The sequence below is a fragment of the Octodon degus genome, unplaced genomic scaffold, assembly GCF_000260255.1.
Source record: "Octodon degus isolate 3935 unplaced genomic scaffold, OctDeg1.0 scaffold00064, whole genome shotgun sequence".
In the NCBI taxonomy this organism is placed as follows: Eukaryota; Metazoa; Chordata; class Mammalia; order Rodentia; family Octodontidae; genus Octodon; species Octodon degus.
Window position 1 is genome coordinate 11204999 of NW_004524640.1, and position 19601 is coordinate 11224599.

General features: G+C 52.6%; 1 protein-coding gene across 8 annotated transcripts in view; it reads left to right on the plus strand.

The window, feature by feature from the left end:
• The window catches only part of Mgat3 (mannosyl (beta-1,4-)-glycoprotein beta-1,4-N-acetylglucosaminyltransferase), an 18735-nt gene extending 5826 nt beyond the window's left edge, over positions 1–12909 (plus strand). For 2 of the 8 annotated variants that reach the window (XM_023718990.1, XM_004634636.2), the window contains exon 2: positions 11064–12909. In XM_023718990.1, the coding sequence (XP_023574758.1) occupies positions 11065–12690 (1626 nt within the window). In that variant the 5' untranslated portion in view covers position 11064 and the 3' untranslated portion in view covers positions 12691–12909. Of the gene's footprint in view, positions 1–4347; positions 4661–5382; positions 6733–8956; positions 9088–9380; positions 9600–11063 lie in introns of those variants that run through there. The other 6 variants (XM_023718989.1, XM_023718988.1, XM_023718987.1 and 3 more) reach the window with 6 other exon arrangements.
• Positions 12910–19601: the final 6692 nt, after the last annotated feature.

Below are 19601 nucleotides of genomic sequence, written 5' to 3' on the forward strand. Positions count from 1 at the left end.
AAAAATAAAATTGTGAAAATGAAAAAAAAAGTTGGGAAAATAGAAATAATTCACACCTAATTTCTTCATTGTTTTAAGAACTTAGAGGGCCAGTGAGATATTTCAGTGGACTAAGTGCCTCCTTAGGCACGCTCAGGGACTGGGGTTCGATTCCCTGCACCACATGCTACACTGGCCCCGCCCGTGGGCGTGCTGAGCCCCCACTGAGTCCAGGCATGATGGCACATACCTGTGATCCCAGTGCTGGGGAGGCTGAAGATAGGATCACTATGAGTTCAGGCTGCATAGTGGGACCCTGTACCAAATACATGAAATTAAAAAAAACAAAACTGGAGCACTTGCCTGCAAACGCAAGGGCCTGAGTACAATTCCCAGTTCCACAAAAAAAACAAAAAACAAAAAAACCAGGCCGGGGAGATGGCTCAGTAGAATAAACACTTCCCTGGCAAGTGCAAGGGTCTGAGTTCAGTCCCCGGTTCCACCAAAAAACCAACAAAAACAAAAACAACTTAGAGCTTATTTGGCTCCAATCTTTGGTTCTCACCGAAGTGGAAATCCCCAGGGGTGAACGGGTGAGGGGCAGGAGGGGAGGTAGCAGCCTGTGCAGATGCATGGATCTCCTCAGTGGCCTGCTTCCCGCTGCCTGGGAACTTTCCAGAAGGAATAGCCTAAGGCTGGGGATACAGCTGAGCAGTGCAGCGCCTGCTTGGCAAGCCCAGAGCCAGCGTTCTGAGCTAGGAAGAGATGTCCTCCGTGTCTCTGGGCCTCTGGCTGTAGATGCTGAGGGGTGGCTTTCAGGGTGCTTCTCCCCACCTCCACCTCCGAGTCAAGTTGTAGTAACACGCTTGGGCTTGTGGAGCACCTACTGTGTGCTGGGTGAGGGCCAGAGACTGCATGACCCTCGCTGCATCCTGCGTGGGGGTGCTATTTTTATCCCCCCCCCCCGCAGTTTGGGGATGCTTAGAATTGGGGGCTCACAGTCAGAAGGTTTGGTTCTGGGATTCCCAAGCCTGTCAGGGCTGCCTGTCTGGCCTCCTCGGCCACTAGACCAAGTCCTTCTCTTCCCAAGGGGTCCTGGGGGGCCTGTTTTTGGAGCTTTGAGCTCCCAACACAGCTGCCTCCAGCTTCCTGGTCCTCATGCAACTGCCTTCCTTCCCATTATCTCACTTCACAATTTTTTTTTTTCCCCCCGGTACCAGGGATTGAACTCAGGATTCTGCCCTTGCCAGGCAAGTGCTTATTCTACGGAGCTATCTTCCCGGCCCTTCCTTCCCATTATCTCTGGAAACCTCGAACATGCACACTCCCCAGGCCCTCAGCCTCTTCGCATCAGCATCCTACCATAGCAGGGCTGGAACCTGGGGTTTGAAAAATTCTCTTCTAAGCCAGTTGTGGCGCATACCTGTGATCCAGCCCTACGGGAGGCTGAGGCTGGAGGATTTCAAGTTCAAGGCCAGCCTGGGCAACTTAGCAACTTAATGAGACCCCAATACTACACACACACAGAGCTACCCTGGAGTTTGCAAGACTTGTGGACTCCAAGAACTACTGCCCAGCTCATGAAGGCCTCACTACTGCCCTAGGAGACCCCTGCTCCCCACCTGTGCTCCACCTCTGTTCCTGGTTACGTTGTTCACACACCATGCTGCTCCCACAACTCCCAGAGTTTTTACTGTGCACCGAAGTGCTGCCTCTTCCTAGGGGCCAGTTCTGGGTTAGCTGTGACCCTGGCGCTCGATCCCCTGCAGAGCCCTGGCTGGTGGTTCTCTTGTTACCTGGAGGGCAGCACTTGGGCCGGGAGAATCATGGTGAGGGAATGGTAGTGGCCATCCCAGAAGGACCATGTTTGTGAGGGGTGTGTGCCAATGACAGGAAGGGCTGGGCCCGTGCTGGGGACTGGTTCTATGTCTGGCATTGATAAAGATTTCTTAAATATTTGGTGATTGTAGGGAGGGGATGGGAGGGTCATTTCCCAAAAGGACACAGATTGGCTGACTTAGGCGAAGGAGCAGGAAGACACCTCATTGACTACTGCCCAGGCCCGTGATCATAACTCATTGTTAGGACACAAACGGGACAAGATGCGTAGTTCTCTAGTGTGATGGGTATCTCAGGAACCGCAGGCCATGTCGCCAAAATGATGCTGGCCCCATTATGTGGAAAATGAGTCCCAGGCAGGGGCTGGACTCATTCATTCATTCATTCATTCATTCATTCATTCATTCACTTATTTATCAGGACTACCTGGGTACCTCTATCTCTGTCAGTCTATCAGAAACACGTGACTCGCCTGCCCTAGAGCCAGAGACTGGATGAGGCCGCATTCCACACAAGCTTCATTCTCACAGCAGGGACCTGGGGGACAACTCTGTCTTTTCACTTGTGCTCTACTTTTTCCAATGAGATGGCTTGGAAGAGTTGGAGAGCTCAGCAGGGGGTTATGGCTGTGTAAAGTGACCCTGTTGGGACAAGCCCTAGTCAGATTAAAACCTCAAGGTTAGAGGCCCAGAAACCAGGTTCTCCTAAGGCTGCTGTGGGAGGGTTTGGAGTCACACAGGAGCACAAGCTGGTGATCTGAACCCACCACCGCTGGAGGGAAGTGACAGATACCATGGTCCTCTAGGCACTTGTGATGGGGCATGGAGGGCGACTTGCTCACATTCTTTGGGTGAATGACCAGCATCCTGCTGGGACTTCTGGCGAGTGCCCACAGTCACTGCCAGGTCCCGAGAGGGGGCCTAGCTGTGGGACCCTCTTGGCCAGCTTAACCTGCCCATTTTGCCAAAGGAACATTGAGTTCCCAAAGTGGTTCAGAGAGGCTGACAGTCTCCTGGGAGGGCTGTGTGTGTGTATGTGTGGGATCCTTCCCATGATACGGTGGCCCCATTCCCTTGTTCCCAAGCTGGGGCGTGTTCTCTGTCAGACGTATGTCAGTTCTGGGGGTGGACGAGAAGGAGCAAGGACAGCAAAGTCCCCAGGGCTCTGGCTCCTGTCCTCTAGTGCAGAGAAGGACAGAGCTTGATAGAGAAAAATGCATGTTGTCCCGAAGCTGGCAGGAAATCCGTAGAGATGCTCCGTTCCAGCACAGAGGTGCGGGGGCCAGGCAGGATGCCAGAACACAGGCCAGGGCAGGTCCCGATGGCAGGAGGGAGCCTATTTCTTTTAGCCTGCTTTCTGATTTGCTTTATAGTCCCCCTAATGAAGTTATATTTTAAAGGCAAAGGGGAGAAAGGTGCGCCAGGGATAGCCAGTCCCCACCAACACTACTTCGTCTGATTGTGGGGCCGGCACTTATGGGCAGCTTCTAAGGTGACCCGCCATGGACTTCCCCAGTAGGGGTTGCTTGGCAGGTGTTGTCCAGGGTAGGGGGACCTGTGGCAGACAGCCTGTGTTTCCCTTGTCTGAGGAAATTGGGTCGTGGGTGTCCAGGCTGGAGGCTACTAGGGTACAGTGCCCAAGAATTCCATCCAGATACCTCTGACCTCCTTTCTGCGGCTGTACCTGGCATTTGTAAAAGGCGAAAGATTTATACAATCTGAAGAGAAACCAGAGTATGTACCTGGCATTTGTACTTTCTTCCCTACCCCCACCCTCCAGCCTCTGAGGTCATTGCCATCTGTTCTCTGTGTGGCCCTCACCTTCCTGCCTCCTGGCTGTTGCTAATTCTTGGTTCCCCCTTCCTGGAAAATCAGCCATGCCGTTCTGGTGTTGCCAGGGCCGTTCCCCTTAGGGAAGCCATTCCTGCTTCTCCCAGCCAGACGTGGCCCCCAAGGCACAGACCACAGCTGTCTGCTTCTCCACTGTCCTTAGTGCCAAGGGGGAATGATCATCACTGTTGGCGGGTGTCTTCCCTGATCCAGCCTCACAGTGCCTTCCCTGTCCTCCTGCGTGGAGGTTGGGCTGTACCTTCAACCATATCATTTCTTTTTTTTTTGTGGAACCGGGGATTGAACTCAGGTCCGTGCGCCTGCCAGGGAAGGGCTTACTCCACTGAGCCATCTTCCCAGCCCAACCATATCATTTCTAATTCTGTCTCGGCCTTGTTCCTGGGTGACAATACAGCCTCTCTCCTGACCTTCTTTCCTTGCTTCCTTTTTCCTTCCTTCCTTTTTTTTTTTTTTTTGTACAGGGTCTTGTATGCAGATCAGATTTGCAGTAATCCTCCTGTCTCAGCCTCCCCAGTGCTGGGATTACAGGGGTGCGCCATTGCACCCAGTTTTGGGGCTTGCACAGTCCTCAGTCACAGTCTCCAGAGCATACCTGGCTGCACTCAGCTTGAGCTATGCCTCTGAGGTCATGACTGGGTCATTGTGATGGTCAATTTTAGGTGTCACCCTGGCTGGGTTGAGGAACAGCTAGAGCAGGGGCCATGTGTAACTTCTGAGTATCTGGGAAGTCACTCAGTGACTGAGTGTCACTGGATGACAGGGTGTGAGTGGTGGAATGGGGGTGGGGAAGACCCACCCTCAGGGTGAGGAATCATCCAACCACCTGGGGTCTAAGCATACAAGAATGCAGAGGAAGTGCGCATTTCTCCTGTGACCTGGAGCTGGGACATCTCTGCCCTTGGATGTCAGAACTCCAAGCTCTCTGGCCTTGGGACTTCCTGACTTAACACCAGGGACCCCCCGCCGAGTTCTCAGCCCTCTGGCCTGCATCTGTGAGTTGCACCACCAGCTTCCTTGGTCTTGATGCCTGGGCTTTGGACTGAGCCACCCCACAGGCACCCGGGACTCTTCAGCGAGTGGACAGTCCACCATGGGACCTCTCTGTCGACATAGCCATGCGAGCCACTTCCCTCATCTTTTCTCATCTATTTGTCAGTCTGTCTTTCCAGACAAGGGGAGAGAGGAGACAATCTCTCAGTTCAGCTTCTGAGGTGTAGCTGCAGCCCTGGCCCAGCCTTTGCCTGCTGTATCGTGTCTCCAGGAAGCACTTGGCCTGTGCCTGTCACCTCCACCCACTCAGGATATACAGGCCCCTGGCCTTGAGTACAACCTAGCTGGATGTGGACATTGTCCTTTGCGGTTGCCTCTCAGGGAGCCTCCAGTCCTCCCTTCCTGGAGCCCTGGCCGGGTGGAGGGTGGGGGTGGGGGTGGGGGTGGGGTGATGATTTTTCCCCCGCTTGTATCTGCCTCCCAGGCTTGGTGTTGCCTGAGGCGCTGCTCCTAACTGCTGTGAGACCAGACAGCAGAGCACCATTCTGAGCCTTTATTTATGTATTTATTTTTATATGTATTTAGTACGGGGTCTCACTACACACTACACAGATCGGATTTGTAGTGATCCTCCTGATTTCAGCCTCCCAAACGCTGGGGGCGGCATGGCAGGCTGGGGATCGAACCCCTGGCCCTAAGCAGGCTCTTTAATCTGTCAAGCTATCTGGCTGGCTCCATTCCGAGCTTTTGTGCTGCTTTGTGTTCCTATGGGCATCCTCTCCTGTGCCAGGCTGGAGAATAGCAAAAGGGGCAGTTGGGGGTATTGTGTGCTGTGTGGATCTTTATCCAACTTTCACTCTGATGATAAGTGGAGCTATACAGGAGAGATTAACTTGCTCAAGGCCATGCAGGAGTTGGCAGGGCTGGGATTTGAACCTGGTGGTCTATACCCGTGGATGTAGCAGTGAGGGTTACTGAGTTAAAGCCCGGAGTTCTGTTGTCCAAAGGCAGAAGGACACAGAAGCACTGTCCTTCCTCTGCCCTGGATCCCCTCATGTCCACCACAGATGCCTCTGTCTCCAGGGACACCTCACAGGCATGCTAGGCAGTAACGCGTGGCCACTGCACTAGACCTCCCAAACCAAGCACCATAGTTAGTTATCTTCTCGGAAAGCCTGCCCTGCCCTCCCACCCTGCTTACACTGAACCTTTGCTCTGTCTGTTTTTCCTTAGGACTACCTCAGCCTACCAAATGTTGGGATTCCAGGCACGTGCCGCCACATCTAGCTGCAGGGCTCTTTCAAAAGTACTGTTTGACTCATTTAGTTTTAGTTTGTCACAGCCTCCCTGAGGGCAAGGGTGAGGGTCAGCTTGACCCCCGGCGTCCCCTGGGCCAGCGAGATGCCGATGCAGTGGGCAATAAGGAAGCCCTTGCCGAGTGGGTGACCAGTGCAGGCTGGGTGAGCTCCTGTGGGGTGCTGTGTAAGAGAAGCACAACTGTGCCTCTTCTGTGCTGAGTGTTACGGTGACAGGTGGACTCCTCAGAGGCCCCTGCCATCCCAGATGCATTGAATATGGCAGATGGAGGGGCTCAGGAAAGCATTGCCACTGGCTGGGGTCCCATCAGTGCCTTTGTGGAACCAAATCTCATTCTGAGTAGGTGTACCTGACATTGTGTAAGCTACGTACGTCATCCCTCCAGCCTCAGTTTTCTCACCTGTAAAATGGGTGAGAGGGCCCTGCTTCCTGTGAGCTCATGGTCCTAATGCAACACACAGCTGACTTATAACCGTCATTGGTGGTTATTGTCTTTGTTTGTTTTTGGCACCAGGGATCAAACTCAGGACCTTGGGCTTGCCAGGCTGGTGCTTATGCCACTGAGCTATCTCCCTGGCCCCACTGGCGGTTATTGTCAACCTGAGGGCTTCTCCGTGATACTCTATTGAGGCAGATGTTGCCTGCTGGGACCCAGTGTGCTTCTGTAACTTTTGTAAACGACTGGGCCACCTGACTGGCTTGGGGACCAGACTCATATGCAAGTCCTAGCTCAGCCATCGGCATGCTGTCCTTTGGGGTAAGTCTTGTCATTTTTTCTGGTCTTGGTGTTCCCATCTGTAAAAGCAGAGTGGTTACAGAAACCTCCCTGGGGGGCTGGGAGGCAGTACTGGGTCCTGGGTGTCAGTGACAGTTTGTTCCATTTTATTTGTATGCTGCCTCAGGAAGAGAGTGTATTGAAGCATTTGCCAAGGTAAAAGGAATTTGACTGAGGAGAATAAACCTTGAAAAGCAGACAAAGCCCAGTGTGGCACTACACTCCCATAATCTCAGGACTCAGGAGCCTGAGGCAGGATGTGTCACTTGTTCAAGGCCAGCATGAACTACATTGTGAACTCCTGTCTCAGAAATCTAAAAACAAAGGCCGGCCAAATAGCTCAACAGATTAAAGCGCCTGCAAGCAGACGCAGGGGCTGGGGGTTCAATCCCTGGGCCTGCCGTGCCGGCCCTGCCCCTGGGGTGTGCTGAGACAAATGATTGAGACTGGGCATGGTGGCACATGGCTGTAATCCCAGGTCTTGGGAGGCTATAAACAGGTGGATCACTACGAGTCAGATCTAGTAGTGAGACCCTAAACACCCTGTAGAACCTTCCCTAAAATAAAATTTTAAAAAAATCTAAAAACAAGAAAGAAAATATTAGTAATAGTAGTAATAATACACGAGTCTGTAAGTGCAAGAGCCAAAAAAAAATGAGGTCCTTTTTTTTTTTTTTTTTCCCGGTACTGGGGATTGAACTCAGGACCTTGCACTTGCCAGGTAGGTGCTTATGCCACTGAGCTATATCCCCCGCCCCCCTAAAATGGGGCCTTTGGAGCACTGGTGACTTAATCTGGGCTGGCTTACCTGAGCTCTTGAGCCCACTGCAGGAGCCTGAGCAGGGAGGTCTATGTGTTTGGGTCCATGATTCTCAGCAGCAAGCCAGATTCAGTGGGGCTCCAGGCACTGAGGAGCCAGTGCTTGGGAGGGTACAGATACCCACAAAGCCAGCCTGGCCAGGGAGCCCAGGGGTGGCAAGGTCAGTCTGACCTCAGTAGGTCTACAGAGATCTGCACACCAGGCAGGGCATTCCTCACTGCTCTTGCCTTGGGCTTACTGTCTCCCTGCCCCCCAGGATTTTTTTTTTAATTATTTATTTATTTGTTTATTTATTTATTTTTGTGTGTGGCCAGCTCAGCCCACCAGGGGGCGGGGCTGGCTGGCATGTGGTGCTGGGGGATTGAACCGCGGTCCCTGTGCTTTGCTAAGCTTAGCTTGTTCTAAGTAGGTGCTTTAGACCACTGAGCCATCTCACCAGCCCACCCCCAGGATTTTGTCTGAATGGCAGCCTCAGCCCCTGCCCTTTCCACAGTAGGTGTCACTCTGGAGATTCCTATGTAGACCTTGGGGTGCAGCCTGTCCTAGTCCCCATCTGTTCATGCTGCTGACCTGATCTGATTGGTCTCACCTTGCTAGGCCTTTACTAGCACAGAGAAAGGAGCCCAGGGGACCCACTTCCTAATGTCGCCAGGGAGCAGCCCTGGCACCCCAAATCCGGTGAGGACCCACCCCACCTCTGCCCTGGACAGCTGGCATTTAGCAGAGGTCCATCTCCCACACCCAGCGTCCTCTGCCCGCAGTCAGCTGACAGCACTTTTGGGCAGCTTGTGGGGTATCGCTAGAGGAGGTGGGCACAGCCCTGTCCCTCAGGATTAGCAACTTGACTCTTACACTGCCGCTCTTCACCACGGTGGCCCCATGAGGATCTCAGAAGCAAAAGTGCCCCCCACAGCTTTGCAACTTCAGATGGGTCCCTGAAGCACCTGTGACCTGGTGGCACCTCCAAATTGTTGGATGAGGGGCCAGGGAGATAGCTCAATAGAATAAGCACTTGCCTGGCAAACACAAGGGTCGGGTTCAATCTCCAGTTCCACCCCCCCCTCAAAAAAAAATTGTTGGATGAGATGGTCCTCAACGTCTGACACCTGAGCACACCAGGAACTTTGTACCCACGTCACAGATGTGGATACAGATTTTGTATGGTGAGAAAAGTGTGTAAGACCATGGCAGTTTGAAGCTGAGTGTGTGTCCACTCGCCCCTGGTGCCTTCAGCTAGGTGAGGGGAAGCGTGGCAGGAGGGGACTCAGATGACCCAGAGAAGCACAAGCCACAGAAGTACAGAATGTAAGCACAGAATGTTCTAGGAGGAAGGATGGTGCCAGGCGCCAGTGACCAGATTTCTTATCTCAGCCTTTTATGACCCAGCGCATCTTCTTGACCCCAGAAATTGCTGATGTCACTCAGTCCTGCCAGCTTTTTTCTCGTTAGTAAGATGGTGTAACCAGGCCTACCTGCCCTATCAGAAGTGCTGTGTCCTACACAAACTTGGTCACAAGGTAAGTGCACTCTTGGCTGGGGTGTGGCCCAGGGGTACAGTGTCAGCGTCTTCCAGGGCCTGAGTTCCAGCTCCAGCACCAAAAATGCTCCAGAGCAAAAATCCCAATAAAGCATGGAGTTCGGCTCACCGTGACTGCTGGCGTCCGTTTCCTTCTTGCGACCCATGTAGCATGGGGGTAGGAAGCTGAGAGGGGGGTACAAGGGATCCTGTATTATCCTTGCAACTCTTCAGATAACACATATTCTTTTTTTTGTTTTTTGTTTTTTTTTTTTGGTGGAACCAGGAATTGAACTCAGGCCCTTGCGTTTGCCAGGCAAGAGCTTATTCTACTGAGCTATTTCCCTGGGCCCACACATTTTCTAATTAACAGTTTATTCCAATCAGAGAAAAAGAATATGCAAGTATCTCCCACTGCAGAGCCATAAAATAATTGATAAACTTTGTAGACAAATAGGAAATGGCTATATCATACATACTCATGAAGAGTGATTTATTCAGAATCACCATGGGGTACTACGATGTGGGATTTAAAAGGAAATGGGAGGTTTGTTTTCAGTGATAGGAATATCTTTGCAATCTGTCATTGATTGAGGAAAACAATGTGAATGAACTTCGTGTCTGATATGATTGCAGCACAAGGAAAGCAGGGGTGCCCCTCCGATTGTTTATGCCTGGAGCTCAGGCTGGTGTGGAGCAGGGCCTAATGGAGGGGAAACTTTACTTCATTTCATTTTTAAAATGTGTTCTCTGGAAAGGTGTGCATTTTTTTTTTTTTTTTTCCAGTGAAAACACTGGGAATGTTTGCTGCTGGGTTTGGTGACACACACCTATAATCCCAGGACTTGGGAGGCTGAGGCAGCAGGATTGCCAGGAGTTCTAGGCAAGCCAGGGCTGCATAAGTGAGTTCAAGGCCAGCTTGCACTGCATTGCAAGACCCTGTCTCAAAAAAAAAAAAAAAAAAATCAGTGGGTCCCCCAAAAGGACAGAACCCTGACTCAACTGGCGTGCAGGGAATAGACCCACAAGGGTCTCCAAGCTCCCCAAGGCAGGAGAGCTGCCCTGGATTGAGTTTTTCTAGGACACATTTTTCTTTTTCTTTCTGTATTTTATTTATTTATTTATTTATTTATTTGAGAGAGAGAGAGAGAGAGAGAGAGAGAGAGAGAGAGAGAGAGAGAGAGGTGTGTGTGTGTGGCCAGTTCAGCCCACCAGGGGGCGGGGCTGGCTGGCATGTGGTGCTGGGGGATCGAACCGCGGTCCCTGATGCTTTTGCTAAGCTTGTTCTAAGTAGGTGCTTTAGACCACTGAGCCATCTCTCCAGCCCTCTTTCTGTATTTTAGGGAAGGGTCTACAGTGTGTTCAGGGTCTCGCTACTAAATCGGACTCATAGTGATTCTTCAGTTGACAGCCTTCCAAGTGCTGAGATTACAGGTACAGGCCGCCAGGCCCAGTCTCAATTGCTGTCTCACCGTGCCCTGGAGGGGGGCTGGCATGGCAGGCCTGGGATTGAACCTGGCCCTGTGCCTGCTTGCAGGTGCTTTAATCCGCTGAGCTATTTGGCTGGCCCTCAGGACACATTTTTCTTGTAGCCATGCAGCTGGTGGCACAGCCAGGTGGATCTCAGGCTAGAGAAGTGCTTGGAGCTGGGAGTCTTTGGGGAAAGGGCTGGGGCACTGGAGGCAGTGCCTGCTGGGGCTTCCAGGAAACTTGGGAGCAGGAAGTGGGGGGCTTCATGCAGGACCTTCTCAGATGAGGTGGTGGCAGCAAAGGCTCTGAGGCGCTGGACCCCTAACTCTAATTTCAAGTTATTTTGGGAGTTATTTTTTGAGACAAGGTCTTGCTATTTAGTTCAGGCTGGCCTCGAACTCCTGATGATCCTTTCTCAGCCTCCTGAGTGCTGGGATTACAGGCAGGCAGCATAACCCTGGAGAAGTACCTCAGGGTTCCTGACATTTTGCTATCGCTTTCCCACAGGATGAAGATGAGACGCTACAAGCTCTTCCTCATGTTCTGTATGGCCGGCCTCTGCCTCATCTCTTTCCTGCACTTCTTTAAGACCCTGTCTTACGTCACCTTCCCTCGGGAACTGGCCTCCCTCAGTCCTAACCTCGTGTCCAGCTTCTTCTGGAACAATGCCCCCGTCACACCCCAGACCAGCCCCGAGCCGGGTGGTCCCGACCTGCTGCGAACCCCTCTTTACTCTCACTCGCCCCTGCTGCAGCCGCTGTCACCCAGCAAGGCCTCAGAGGCGCTCCACCGGGTGGACTTCGTGCTGCCCGAGGACACCACGGAGTATTTCGTGCGCACCAAAGCTGGAGGCATCTGCTTCAAACCAGGTACTAAGATGCTGGAGAAGCCGCCCTTGGGGCGGCCAGAGGAGAAGCCCGAGGGGGCTGACAGCTCCCTGGGAGCCCGGGGTACCGTGCGGCGCCCCCCGCGACACGTGCTGAGCGCTAGGGAGCGCGCCGGCAGCAACCGGGCTGCACGGCGCAAGTGGGTGGAGTGCGTGTGCCTGCCTGGCTGGCACGGACCCAGTTGCGGAGTGCCCACCGTGGTGCAGTACTCCAACCTGCCCACCAAGGAGCGCCTGGTGCCCAGGGAGGTTCCGCGGCGCGTCATCAATGCCATCAACATCAACCACGAGTTCGACCTGCTGGACGTGCGCTTCCATGAGCTGGGCGACGTGGTGGACGCCTTCGTGGTGTGCGAGTCCAACTTCACCGCCTACGGCGAGCCGCGGCCGCTCAAGTTCCGGGAGATGCTAACCAACGGCACCTTCGAGTACATCCGCCACAAGGTGCTCTACGTCTTCCTGGACCACTTTCCCCCCGGCGGCCGGCAGGACGGCTGGATCGCAGACGACTACCTGCGCACCTTCCTGACCCAGGACGGCGTCTCCCGGCTGCGCAACCTGCGGCCGGACGACGTCTTCATCATCGATGATGCGGACGAGATACCCGCGCGCGACGGTGTGCTCTTCCTCAAGCTCTACGACGGCTGGACGGAGCCCTTTGCCTTCCACATGCGCAAGTCCCTCTATGGCTTCTTCTGGAAGCAGCCGGGCACCCTGGAGGTGGTGTCGGGCTGCACAGTGGACATGCTGCAGGCCGTGTATGGGTTGGATGGCATCCGCCTGCGCCGCCGCCAGTACTACACCATGCCCAACTTCCGCCAGTACGAAAACCGCACGGGCCACATCCTGGTGCAGTGGTCGCTGGGCAGCCCCCTGCACTTTGCTGGCTGGCATTGCTCCTGGTGCTTTACGCCCGAGGGCATCTATTTCAAGCTGGTGTCTGCTCAGAACGGTGACTTTCCCCGTTGGGGTGACTACGAGGACAAGCGGGACCTCAATTACATCCGGAGCTTGATCCGCACTGGCGGCTGGTTTGATGGCACACAGCAGGAGTACCCACCTGCGGACCCCAGCGAGCACATGTATGCCCCCAAGTACTTACTCAAGAACTACAACCAGTTCCGCTACCTGCTGGACAACCCCTACCAGGAGCCCAAGAGCACTGTGGTGGATGGTGGGCAAAGGAATAAGGGCCCAGAGGGCAGGCCACCAGCAGCCAGAGACAAGCTGGATGGGGTTGAAGGCTGAGCCTGCGGAATCTCTAGAGCCTCTGGCTGGGTGGGTGGTGGCTACCTCTGGTTGCCTTCAGCCTCTTCCTGCCAACTTGGGGTTCTTGAGAGACCAGGACTGGGTAGGTAGGCTTTTCGCTACTCAAGCCCTTGTTCATCTCAAGGGTTAGGTTTTTCAGTTAAACAAAACAAAACAAACACCTCCCTTGCTGCCAGGAAAAGGGAGCAAGCCCAGACATCTATGCAGCCTTTTGCTACCAGGAGTGCTGTGGCCAGGAGGTGCCACTGGAGAGAGCATGTTGGATCCCAGGGATGGGGAGGAGCCTGTGGGAGCCTCCAGGGCCACCCCATGGGGCTGTGAATGGTGCCAGGAAGCCCACTTTGACATCATGGGGCTCTGGACCTGCAGTGGGGAAGGGAACATGCCAGCAGGTCCAGCTCTATAAAGAAATATTCTGGAACAGGAGCAAGGGGATCATCCAGCAGAGAGAGGGTGTGGATGACACTGCCTGTTCCCCTCAGAAGTGCTGGCCCAGAGGAGGAGGAGGCCCTGCCCACTGCTCCACATCAGCAAGCTGGGAGGACAGGGCCCAAGGCTGTCAGGCTCCTGTTGAAACTGGGGATTCCCCCTTCCAGTTTCAAACCTGGCCTTGATGTTCCTTCTTACTCTATATTGCCGTGTGGGCTGCCTGCCCTACTGCTGCTTGCAGGGTCCCTAGGAATCCAGTTCTCAGGGTAGGGTGGGTGCTGGAGGCTGTACAGACATCCAGAGGTGGCATGTGTGGCCTGGGGCATAGGAAGGTGAAGATGGACATGTGACCCTTTAACTTTCTGCCTCTTCCTCATCACACCCTCCAGCTGGCACCCACCACCCAAACTCACCGCTACCCCTGGTGGAATCACACTTAGGCCACTCCTTGGGGCTGACTGGGGGCCAGGAAGGAGCCACGGGGCTCTCCTAGGCCCAAGAAGGGACATTAAGGCCAGTTCTATGTCAATCCATTCCTTAGTTTGCCTTGTGGGTGGGGAATGTTATTTGTTGGAGTAGATTCTAAGCTGCTGTTAAGTAAGAGACTGTGAAATACAGAAGTTTGTGCAAGACGAAAGCTTGTTTCCAATTCAATTGCCTGGCGGGGCCTGGTCTGGGCCCAGCAGGGCAGCTCTACTTTCCTTCGCTCACATCTTCCAGTTCTGGATGCAGAGTGGCTGCGCCATGTCTTGCTGTCACTCATGCATCTCAGAGCAGAGAAAGGCAAGGACATGCAAAACACCCTTTTTGTTACTGGCACCATTACTTCTGATGACCTTTCATTGACTGGGACCCAGTCACAAGATCACATAAAGAGAGCTGCAGGGGCACCTGGGAAACTTGCCTTATGCCGGGCCTCAACTTGGGAGATCTGTCAGTGAAGGAGAAGAGAGTGAACAGGGTGACAAGCAAGTGTCTGGGGGAGGCGTAGAAATGACTGCTTTAGTTGTAGGAGCCTGCTCCTGCTCCTCTCCCGTCTCCCTAGGGCCGAGTGATGTGGCAGTGATAGATGTATGACCAGGACAGAGTACCCTTCCCTGGATCCCCCCAGAGGTTTGAGGCCAGTATGTGGAGGCTGCCTGTGGAATGGTCCGTTTCTGTGCGTGCGTGTATATTTATGGGCATGGGTGCATGCTTGGTGTGTATTTGTACATGTCTGTATTGATGTGTCCCTGTACATAGATGCCTGTGTGTGGGAGTGGGAGTCCGGCCCGGGTATCCTCTTTCCCAGGTCCTAGAGCCTGGCCACAAATCCTGTGGCTCCTCAGGCTGACTGAGGCCGGAAGCCACTTGGGAGCCGAGAGAGCAAGATGAAAGGGATGCAGGGTCTGTCTGTCTGTCTGTGTGTCTTCCAGTCAGAAATGAGAGCCCTCTATCCTCTCAACCTCTTTGGGACCCGGCTTTGTCCTTCCACCCACACCCCAGCTCCAGTGGGGCTTTTTCCGAGTGGTTCACTGGGGAAATGGATGCCCGATGGGTCAGGATAGTTGGAGGACATGACCAGCGTGGGTATGGTGCGGTGTTGGGAGCTGACCTCTGAGCAGCTGTGGCAGGCAGGCCTCAGGCAGGGAAGGACGTGGCAGTGGCCCAGGCCTGCGGGGATTCAGACCAGTGGTGAGGGGGCAGAGGGAGGCCGGGTGCAGGGTGGAGGAGTTTCCCACAAAACCACAGCCCACACTGAGAAGGGGTAGTGCTGGGGCCACCCCCACACCTAAAAGAAAACTAAACCACTGGAACACATTCACTGATGCCCTCTCACCGTTTCTAGATGTCTTTCCTGGGAACCTGTAGCCCCAAGAAGGCCTCTACGTGCCAGCATGCAGCTGGCCTCGGCCACACGTGGTCACGTCAGTTCGGGAGGCAGGCACAGGAGAGCTTTGGGGACAGTGGAGAGTCAGCGTGGGGACATGGGACTTCCCCCGCAGAAGGCAGGGCCCTAGGAAATGTATAATTTAAGGACACCAATAATAATATTTTTTTTGTAAAGGAAAATCGATATGTATATTCTGAAATCATTTTCTCTGTAAATGGTTGGATTTCATTTCACCCTTAAAGGGATGCTTAAAGGAGAAGATAATATTAATAATAAAAACAGCTGTGAAGTCTGAAGGGTGTGCATGTGGCTGGTTTATGGGTGCTCTGGGACAGGGAAGGGCAGGAGCAGATGACTTCCTGTCCAGCGCAGCCATCTCCTTAGGAGCTGGCCTGGGACTTGTGCTGTGACCGTGCCTGCAGCCTGGGCCCTGAGGGGCTCCCTGGAGGCCTCCTCTCACCCAGGTCGGTGCTAGCACTTGTCCTAGGGCTGCCAGGTATGTCCTGAGCATCTCAGAGATGAGGGAGGAGAGGCACTCTGAGCCTTGCTGGGTCCCCTGTGGAGTGTCAGTGTTGGCTCAAGCAGGGATTAATGTCTCCTGAGCAGTCACCAAGTGCCAGGCACTTTCCGTGTGTCCCCTGGGGATCGGGAGGGACTGGGCTGCTTTCTGGTCATGCCACCAAAGCCCAGGAAGGAGCTGCTGCAGGGGCTGGGGGTGGGCCGGGAGCAGGCTTGGATTCCACAGAATGGAGGCATTGAGGCTAAGATACCCCAACCCCGCTAGAAGAGGGCGATGGTGACCCACTTAGGCTTGGTGAAGTTTCCAACTCTAAACTGTGTTTCTGGTAGTATGTCTGCAGCACAGTGATGACATTCATGGTATGTGGAAGAATGCATCTTAATTCTTTTTAATCTTTAGTTCTCTCCCCATCTTAGTCTTCTTGTCATGGGTTCTTTTTATTTTGGTAGAACTGGGGATTGAACTCAGCCCCTTGTGCTTGCCAGGCATGCGCTTATTCGACTGAGCTATCTCTCCAGCCCCTTTTTTTTTTTTTTTAGCATATGTTTGAAGTACGTTTACATTCCTTGTGGGGGTCTAAATTATTCATTTTTATGCCTTTCCCTTTCCCGTCCTTTACCCTCCCTCCATCTCTTGCTCTTTTTCCCATTGGAGAAGGATCCATCACCTGCTTCCTGTGACTTACTTTTATTTTGCGCTTTATGCTTTGGATTTTTTATATAAAAGGAGCTCACCCTCCATTTATTTATTCATTTATTTTTTGGTGGCCGGCTTAGCCTGCTCCGAGGGCGGGGCTGGTGCAGCATGAGGTGCTGGGGACTGAACTGCAGTCACTGTGCACTTGCCTAAGCAGGTGTTTGTTTGTTTTCTTTTTGCAGTACTGAGGATTGAACTCAGGACCTTGCACTTGCCAGGTGGGCCCTTACACCGCTGAGCTGTATCCCCAGCCCTAAGCAGGTGCCTTAACTGCTGAGCTATCTTGCTGGCCCAGTCACCCTCAATATTTGCAGACATTATATAGTAAGTGCTTATTTTATGCCAACAGAGCCTTCAAGGGCACACCCCAAGGACCTGCTTCCTCTGGTTAGGCTTCCACCACTGCCTCCCAATAATCTATTGAATTATCAATCCCTTGGTGGATTAGTCTGTGAATAAGGCCAGAGCCCTCAAAATCCAATCACCTCCCAAGGTCCTACCTCTGAATCCTGTTGCCATGGAAACCAAGCCCTCAACACACAAGCTCTTGGGGACCTTTCATATCCAAACCAGAACATGAAGAGAGGCCACCACAGCAGGAACTCCAGCCTCACCTACCCACTGAGATGGGGCTCAAGCAGGGCCGCCCTCACATTTGAGACCAGCTGCCAAAATGCATTGCCTGGGTCTAATCCCAAGGAAGATTTACACAAAGCAACAGAAGTGACAACCTGCACAAAACTCGCTTCTCTCTTGCACCCCTAATTCCTTGCAACCCTGTTCTTCCATAGCAATGGCAGCCTAACCCTCCAGCAGTATCACAAGCCACTTTTCAAGCACCCGTTCTGAATACAAAGAGCTTCTAGAGGCAAAATGCCAACACTACCACCAATCCTGGTGGCTTTAAGGTGCAGCCAGCTGACTTGAGTGTGTGGTAGCCCATCTGACACGAGAGCTGCTAGGTCAGGTCTGGCCTTCATGCTGATCTAAGCTCACGATCTCAGTTAACTTAAGCCCCAGAGTTATGAGGCTGTTTGTTACACAGCTGAACTGTGGTCACAGACAACTGATACACAATGCTTTTAATAAGGGACAAAAAGAACAAACCCAAACCATTGAGGCAGAGAAGGAATTTATTGGCTTGTCAGTGAAGTTCAGAATTAATGGTGGCTTCTAGTGCAGCTTGAGGCTCAGCTCCTTGTTACATTGTCCTCTACCTCTCTCTGTGGCTCAGGTCAGCTCCCCTTCACAATTTATGTGTTCCTCTTCTCCTAAAGGTTTACTGTTTGCATTAGGCAGCTTTCTATCACTGCAACGAAACTCCTGAGACAGTCAACCAATAGGGAGGAAAGGGTTATTTTGATTCAGGGTCTCAGAAGTTTCAGTCCACGATTGCTTGGTCCCATTGCTTTTGGGCCTGCAGTGAGATGGTGGCAAGGAAGCAAAGAAAGAAAAAGAGAGGAGGAGCTGGAGTCCTCATAGCCCTCTCCAGGGCCCATCCTCACTGACTACACTTCCTTTCACGGGGGGCCCCACCTTCTAGAAGCTCTACCACCTCCCAACAGAGTCACAACCTTCCACACATGGGCCTCTGGAATGCTTATCTAAACTGTAGAATGCCTCATGCCTACAAGATGGTTGTAGCAGCTCCAGGACCCACATCATCTCAGCTTCATACTCAGCACTGAAGAATTAGATCTCTTCTTCATAATGGTCCTGGGCCTGTATCTTATTGACTTTTAAGTCATATAAATATTTCTAAAGAGCTCTTCCTGTGAGTGGCCTTAGGTGACCTGTGAAAATGATTCGATACTCTCTTGACCCAGAAAACCCCACAAAATCATACAAATCAAGAGGCTAAAATCTTTGCATTCACTTTAAGAACACGCGTGAAACTGCCCAGGCCATCAATGGTATGCATATCCAAAAGGCCACCAAGTATCCCAAGGATGTCACATTAAAGAAGCAATGTGTACCATTCCGGCGTTACAATGGTGGAGTTGGTAGGTGTGCCAAGGCCAAACAGTGGGGCTGAACACAGGGTTGGTGGCCCAAAAAGAGTGCTGAATTTTTGCTGCACATGTTTAAAAATGCAGAGAGTAATGCTGAACTTAAGGGTTTAGATGTAGATTCTCTGGTTATTGAACATATCCAGGTGAACAAAGCACCCAAGATGCGCCGCCGTACTTATAGAGCTCATGGCCAGATTAACCCATACATGAGCTCCCCCTGCCATACTGAGATGATCCTTACTGAAAAGGAACAAACTGTTCCCAAACCAGAGGAGGAAGTTACACAGAAGAAAAAGATATCCCAGAAGAAACCGAAGAAACAAAAACTTATGGCATGCGAATAAATTAAGCGTAAAATAAATGCAAATAAAAAAATATTTCTGAAGAGATCTATGAAACTGGAGGCTGGTTGGGGGAGGAGAATCTGGCTCCTGAAAAGAAATGGAGGACACAAATGTGGCCGTTGGCACAACTTTTCCCATGAGGCCTTTCATCAAGCACTGGACCATGGCCAGCTTTGTCCCTGGGTCCTTACCTGTAGGACAGAGATCTTAGATCATAGTAGAGACCCTTGGAGGTGCTTGTGAGACTGCTGAGGGCTTGGACAAGCCTGATCGTGTCACTTCATTCTGTCTCCTTTGATGCTACATATGACAAGAATCAGGCGTCCCTTCTCCAGGCTTTTTTTTCAGAACCAGGGATTGAACTCAGGCCCTTGCGCTTGCCAGGGAAGCGCTTATTCCACTGAGCCATCTCCCCGGCCCTGGCTTCTTCCTTTAGTCTCTGTCACTCACCTGTCCCGTGGCGCTCATCTTGCTCTCTGCTCCCTGACTTTCCTTCCTGGTTGCCTCCTTGGGCTTGTTGCTCTCCTGCACCCATCCATAAGGGGGCTCCCCACTGTTTGATGCCCGCCATGTGCTAGGGATGATTATGCTGAGCAGCCCACAGCTGGAGCTCCAGAGTCCCAGCTGCTGATCACGTGACCCAGGCGGGCTCCTGAGACTGGCTTTGGGGAAGTGGGGATGATGACTCCTGCCTGTGATAAAGGATGCATGTCAAGCTGGACATGACCACACACATCCGTAATCTCAGCAATCCAGAGATGGAGGCAGGAGGATCGCTGTGAGTTCAAGGCCAGCCAGGGCTACATAGTTCAAGGCCAGTCTGGATTACGCAGGGAAAGCCTATCTCAAAAACAAATGAATATTCACAATAAGGACATGGAGGTCCATGCCTGTAATCCCAGAACTAGAGAGGCTGAGGCAGGAGGACTGCCACGAGTTCAAGGTAAACCTGAACTATGCAGCTAGGCCCTGTCTCTCTCTCTCTCTCTCTCTCTCTCTCTCTCTCTCTCTCTCTC